This window comes from Chiroxiphia lanceolata, chromosome 13 (genome assembly GCF_009829145.1).
Source record: "Chiroxiphia lanceolata isolate bChiLan1 chromosome 13, bChiLan1.pri, whole genome shotgun sequence".
NCBI lineage: Eukaryota > Metazoa > Chordata > Aves > Passeriformes > Pipridae > Chiroxiphia > Chiroxiphia lanceolata.
Genome location: NC_045649.1, coordinates 14,720,690 through 14,727,646, shown reverse-complemented (window position 1 = coordinate 14,727,646; position 6,957 = coordinate 14,720,690). Strand labels below are relative to the sequence as shown.

Sequence of the window (6,957 nt, the reverse complement as noted above, 5' to 3'; positions counted from 1 at the left end):
TATTTTTGGCTTGTGAGCCATTCTAATGGCTGTTTATTTTTAAGGTCATTTTCTGTTTGCATAGCATGTACACCCTTCTGGTGGGTGGGAGGCATTGTAAAAACAGTCACTGCTGGGCAGAGTTAGGAACTAACCTTGGAGAGTGATGGAAAAAACAGAACCTGGTGTATTTATTGCTTTAAAAACCAAAACCATCTGCTTAGGTCATAAGGTTTGTTGGCCCACTCTAAGCTGTGTCCCCACCGGAAAAATACCATTCCAATGAATACAGACTACTGCAGGGGATTGCAAAAGACTTGGGAAAAGTCTGTCAGATGATAACACGGTATAAATAGAAAGGAAGCATCAGATTTGGATTTTTTTTTTTTTCACTCACTCTTACCTTCAAGCAGTAAACAGAAACCCAGAGCAGTCTCCCCACAGCTGAGGAATCTGAATTCATGCTGGTTGGCCAGGCCTGAATCCCAGTTCTTGTTTAAGACTCTTGTTCAATAACAACACACTTTATTGTCCTGTTTTCCTGGCTTCTTCCTGTTGGCCATATCTTTATTCACACACAGTCAAGTGATACAAATTCATTGCAACAGTGACACTTTATCAAAGACATTAAGAATGATCAATTTGAACTGAAATTTAAAAAACCCCAAGTCTGGCCACCTGTCAAGCAATGCACTGCTTGTAACAGGTCATGGTAAGGAAATAGTTTATAACATTGGCCCATGTATTCCCAGCCATGTTACTTTTCCAGAGCATAAAATACACAATAGAAAAATACACTAAAAGCAATAATGGAGTTTGTAGAAACGTCTGCTGCAAAAAAATTGCTGTTGTCCGATTTCCTGTATATTTACTCCCATGCTACATTATGATAGAATATTTGGATAAACACAGTTTATTTCTAACTTAATTTGAACTTTAAAGTTGATCTCAAGTTAACTGTAAGGTCTTTGGCTCCAATCCTTGAAGTACATAAAGCCCCTTAACTTTGGACTTGTGAGACTGATAGACAAGAAGTGAGCCCACAAGTGGGAATTCAATGCCTTGGGCAGCAGTCCAGGAGGGAAGGGGAAGTTGGAGTGCTGTACTTCATAGGGATCTTAATTTGGGACAATATCCTGGATTTTTCAAGACTTGTTAAAAGTCTTCCCTGGGCTGTGCTTTTACCTGGTAGGCTTGAGTTCTTCAAGTTTCTAGAAATCTGATATTTGTATTTGAGATCTGGGCTCTGCACTTAGTTGAGTCAACTGTAGTACATCCCTAGCTCCTTATTTCACTGCTCAGTGTGCTTTTACCTGTCCCTTTCTCCTCTCCTTCCTCCCTCCTGTCCTGGTACCACCCCCATGGCCTCTTTCCATGTGAGAGCTGGACACTCCAGTGCTTTGCTAGGGCTGCTCACACCAAAACTCATTCAGAGCACCATTCTCTTAGTGTTTCCAACACTGAGAGACCCGGGTGTAGACACAGAAGCCAGTGCCAGCCTTACCATGCCAGGATGAGCAGCTATTCCCTGGGGCTGGCACACTTGCAGTGACAATCTCTGGCAATGCTCATGGAAAACAGCCCCTTGCCATGACAGAGGAACACACTGCAAGCAGGCAAACATGTTCAACTTCAGGATTTCTTGCTTCTTTTTCTCCCAAGAGCCAATCTCAAAACATTTCAAAATAGGAGTTAGTATTGCTGTGTTTTTGTGGAGAAGAGTAAGGCACTGAAGGGTAAGCTTGATTGGCCAAGTCTGATCCACAGGCCTGTGCCCCAGTCCATGCTATTCACTGAGCTGTTCTTCTCCACACACACGTATGAGACACGCTCTCAGAGGGGCAACCTCTCCTCTGCTTCTCCCACAGACACCATATACGGAGGCCAAGATCCACCTTCCTAGGCACGGCCTCCAGAGAAAACACTAAGGACACGCACTGGAGGCCAGAGGTTGGCTTCCCAATGTCTAAACTCCACCAGCTCCCAGGGAGGTCAGCTATGGAACGATGACCAGGATACTGGTGAGGTATAAAACTCCGTGTCTGCTGGCCACCGGTCAGCTTTGTCGTCATCAGACTTGTCGCTGTCATCGCCGCTGGAGGGCTCGTAGCCCTGGACGGCAGAGCAGATCGGCTCTGTCTGCCTCAGATCTGCCTCTGCCTCCTTCTTCTTCTCCGCCAGCAGCTGCCTGTAGCACAGGTTGCAGACCCTCAGGGGCTTGGGGGACAGCCGGGGCATCAGGAACCTCTGCCTGGAGCAGTCTGCGCAGACGACGAAGCCGCACTTGCGGCAGTGGTGCCTTCGGGTGAGCGTGGAGAACTTGGTCTGCGTGCAGCGCATGCAGATGTCCGTCGCCTTGTCTGGGATCCAGGGAGCCGCGTGCTCCGTGGAGGGCTGCCGGCCCGTCTTCGTCAGCAGGTGCCTGATGCACTCCTCCAGATGGCTGATCCACTCCTTCCGCTCCGTGAGGGAGGCCGCGGAAACCACGAAGGACTTCTTGGAGGTTTTGATCATCCAGCGGTTCTTCATCTGCAAAGTGTCTGGCAGCGTCTCCAAAGTGACATCTTCAAGGGGAATGATGTGCTGGGAATTGTACTTCCTTTTGTTGATGACTATGCTGCCATAGACGAGGATGTCGTTGAAAAGGAAGAATATGCGAGGCTTTGGTTTCTTGCGGCATTCTTTGGTTAAAATCCCTTCTCCCAGAAGGACCCTTCCAGGCAAGGCTAAGGGCTGCCCGGAAGCCCCAAAGCAGTTTTCCACAGCAGCAATGCGCTGGCTGTTGATCTCGGTGTTTGCAAGATGGTCCACCATCTCCAGCTCACTCTGAAGAGAGGAAAACAAAGAGGGAAGTGGTGAAGCTGCAAACATCTGCACTGGGTGGGGGTGAGTAGCTAATGCATGCACAGGTGAGATGCTCCTAACGCAACCCGAGGGTACAAGTAATCTCCTGAGCCCTCTAGCACTTTAGCTTGTTACTTTTTAAAATTAAATTTCCAAACTTTCTGGCCTCACTTTGCAACAGCCCAGTCTGGACTGGGATAGTTCAGTTTGCAGCAATGGAAGCCCTCGGAAGCAGAGCCAGCTTTTCCATTACAGCTGTGCTTTTCACCAGTATAACTCCATGCCCTTAGTAAAGGAAGCTGCTTGCTCTGAACCTGCTTTTATGCAGGTGTAAGTACTGGCTCAGGAGTCACTGTACTGTGACAGCTGAAGGTTACCAGGGCCTGCCCTGTCTATCCCTCTGGGTGCTGGGAGCTAACTTATGATGGGCTCAGGGAGGACATCCATGGTTTTGGGAGCAAGCCTTCCATTTCTGACTGCACACCTGCTTTCTCAAGGATTAATTACAGACACATACACCCCACAGCCCCGTTTTGGACCAGAGCTGGGGCAGGAACAAAACAAAACACTGTGGTATCACTTGTTCCCACTGGTCCTCCCCACATGACAAGAGAAAAAAAGAGAAAAGAAAAAAGCCCCTGTTATGTGAATAAATCCACATGAGCCAAGCCTTTCCTCCACTACCCCAGGGATGCCAGTGCTTCCAGTTGCAAGACACATCATTCTGAAAACAGTTCTGCTCTCTGCTGAAGGGGAAGTGGAATGCAGCACAATCATCCCTCCCACAGCTCGGCACCCTCCTTCTCATCTGGAGTTTTCAATCTGGAGTTTTGTTAGTCTATTGGGTTTTGTTTTACTAGAAAACCTAGATAAGGGTAACTCTGAAGTAAAAGCAAATGTTTGCAGTAAGGAAGGTAGTTTGGAGTAAGGAAGGCACTCCTTGTAAGTTCATTTTTTGTTGCCCCTACCCCTCATGCACTGAAGGAGCTGCCCTGAGGCAGGCTGGCCATGGGAACGTGAGTCATTTCCTCCTCCAGAGAGGTAGCTCAGCCATCACGAGGCAGCTCCAAGATCACAGGGATGTGTGTTGCCCTGGTTCACTGAACCACTAATGCAGAGCCACCCTCCATTGCTTTCCCTGTCCTCCTTGTCCAGAGTGCCTTCTACTATGGAGGCTGGAGGGAAAGGGAAGAGGAGGATGACAACATGCCTGGTCCTGTGTGTTTGGGATAACGATGACTTACATTCTACCCTTGTCCTTCACCCCAAATCACCCCTTCACTATGCTGGAAAGGAAACCACAGAGCTGCTGCTGAAGGCTGCTGCACACCATTCACCTCTTGCCTGAGCTAACTGGCAGATAGACAAGTCAATTCTGCTGAGTTCCCAGAATTTTCTTCTCTAGAACATGACAGGGTAAAAACCCACAAGGCCAAGACCCAGGTTTAGCCCTGGGAGACCTAAATGAAGTGACCTACCCTGCAGAAATAGCTTTCACAGAGAAACACCGAGTGGCCAGTGCTCCTCAAGAGCTGGCTTCCTCAAACTGGAGGGAAGGATGTGTATCCTCAGGGTTTCAAACCACTGGAATGCCTCGGATGGAGCTGGGACAGTGTTAAGCATATCCACTCGTGTGGGTGGGCAACAGCCATCTGAAAGGGTGACTCACCACATCCCACCACAAGCCAGATCAATCCTGCCCCGAGATCCAGAGAGTGCTCAGCTTGAGTAACCACATAAAACCCAATTTCATGTTAATATTGTGACTCACTGCAAATAATGCACAGTTGGGCTTTGGAATGCAAGTACTTTGTGATTTGGGTAAATAAAGATAGCTGCTGAGTGTTATTATGGTCTCCTTTCCTGGGAGATGAGAGCCTCTCCCTTTGGAACAAAATGAGGATATGAAGTCTAATCTATTTTATTCATTTTGGTAAATATTTTTTTCCTGTTTACCATGTCAGGTCAGCAGGGTCAAAGTGCTTATTACCAATGTGCCCATGTGCCACATAAAGCAGCAGCTTATCCAGTTGAAATGAGGGTGGGAAGATGTACTTTACCAGCATGCTGCTTTTCACAGAGGTTTTTGGCATGGCAAATTTTGGGGCTGGTTATTTTCATCAAGATCTGTTGGTTCTACATGTGATCAAATACTATGCAGTGAGTGTGACTGACATTCAAAGGAAAAAACACACTTCTTGGCACTCCACTCCAGAAGCAAGCACGCCACAACTTTTAACAATGAGTGCTTGTTCACTTGGGATTATAAACAGCCATGTTGATGCATGCCAGGCAGAGCATTTCGACTTAAGTTCCTGGGTCACTGAGTCTGGGGTATGTTTTTCAAGACTGTGTGTATCTAAGGCTTAGTTGTAGTGATGTAGTGAGCTGTTCTACCTGATCCTTCTGTTCTTGCCATCAGACACAGCTGACAGCCTTGGTATCCACTGCATACCTAATGCATACCACATGCATGGGATGGCCCATGAGGATCAGTGCACTGAGATCTGACTGCTGAGCTCTGACAGCAGAAAATGCCCCGAGCCTCATCTCTCTGCAGCTCTCCCTTACTCCCTCTTTCTGCTTTGCTCAGCTGAGCACTGTCTCCTGGAGTTAGAGCTAGTATAAGCTCTTGCTCACCAAGCACAGTAAGCAGGATGCAGCTGCCAGAGCAGGCACTCAGAGCAAGCAAACCAGAGTTCCTCTCCTTCTCCTGCCTGAGGGGATTTCAGCCTGCCTCTCCCTCTTTCCCAGCATGCTGTAACTGCTGGGGGGAAGGAGGACAGGCTCTGGCAACCCCCTTCCTGCCATGCTCACGAGGAACCCAATTCAGCACATGTACGTTTTGGCACTGGCTGTCACATTACGCCTTAGAATGTCACCAGTCCCGGCAGGATATGGACTGACTGAGCTACCAAGCTTCTTGCCACGTTCAGTATAGGGCCAGGGCAAAGGGACTGCCGAGCAGTGGCTTTTGAGGAGCTCAGACTGATGCTACCAAACCCACTCGTTGGCAGCCTGAGCTCAGCTGTGGCTCTTGCGAGTGCCAGCCAGGCTCAGAGGTGCCTCAGCAGCATAGGAAGGGAGGAAGGAAAACCCGAAACTCAACGAAATGCCTCGCTCCCTCCCTCTCCCCTGCTCTATCCACGCACACATCCCCAGGCAGAACAGCGAGGCGCACTCCGCCCGCACCTCCTGCTCCCCTCCCCGCCGCTTATCGGCCTCCCCGTGCTGGGGAGGCACAGGGAAAAGCCCCCCGTAAGGAACTCTTGGGTGTTGGAGCTGACAGGACCAATGTGACAGCACTTGGCCACGCTCAGGCTGGACAAGGGCTCGTGCGAACGACACGCGCGGGCCGGGCTGGCTGGCGAGGGTGGGCGACAATTCCCCGTCCTTCCCAGCGCCCGAGAGCCCACGTGCCCCTTTGGGAGAGGCGCACAGCCCAGGGGAGGGTTCCCCTTAGAGCTCCGCGGCCGGAGCACTTCCTGGGATTTTGGTACACGGTCAAACTTGGTAATTTAAGCGTCCCTCTAAAAACCCCAACAAACCCGCCCCTCCGACCGGCGCTCGGGTCACGCACAGACACCGTGGGGCTGCAGGCACCGCACACGCGGGACGGGACCCCCGGGCGAGCAGGACACGCCGCGGGACCCCCCGGCCGAGCCCCCCCGGCCGAGCCCCCGCCGCTCTCTCCCCCCCGCAGCCGCCAGACCGCCCCGCTCCCCCCGCACCGCCCCGGCGGCGGAAACCCCCGAGTGTCCCAAAGCTCTCCCAGAGCTGTCCCGCTCCGCACCAGCCGCCCGCTCAGTCCCGTGCAGACCCCCCGGCCCGGACCCCGCTCCGGCCGTACCTCCCGGACCTCCCCCGGCAGCGCTCCCGCCGCCCGCACCGGGCGGATCCGCCGCGCTCCCCGGGCCGGCCCCGCGACCCGCCCACCGCCACCACCGGCCAATGGGCACCGCGGGGCCCGCAGATCCGGGGCGGCGGGGCCGGGGCTGCCCTGTGCGATGGGTGCGTGTGCGCGGTGGGTGCGTGTGCGCGGTGGGTGCGTGTGCGCGATGGGTGCGTGTGCGCGATGGGTGCGTGTGCGCGATGGGTGCGTGTGCGCGGTGGGTGCGTGTGCGCGGTGGGTGC

At 52.0% G+C, this 6,957-nt stretch overlaps 1 protein-coding gene across 1 annotated transcript; it reads right to left on the bottom strand.

The window, feature by feature from the left end:
• Positions 1-510: 510 nt before the first annotated feature.
• Positions 511-6,734, bottom strand: PLEKHF1 (pleckstrin homology and FYVE domain containing 1). Its single transcript, XM_032701565.1, has 2 exons — positions 6,674-6,734; positions 511-2,805 (listed from the first exon to the last, which is right to left on the bottom strand). Exon 2 carries the CDS (start codon positions 2,791-2,793, stop codon positions 1,972-1,974), a length of 822 nt encoding a protein of 273 aa, XP_032557456.1. The 5' UTR covers positions 2,794-2,805; positions 6,674-6,734; the 3' UTR covers positions 511-1,971.
• Between the last annotated feature and the right edge of the window lie 223 nt (positions 6,735-6,957).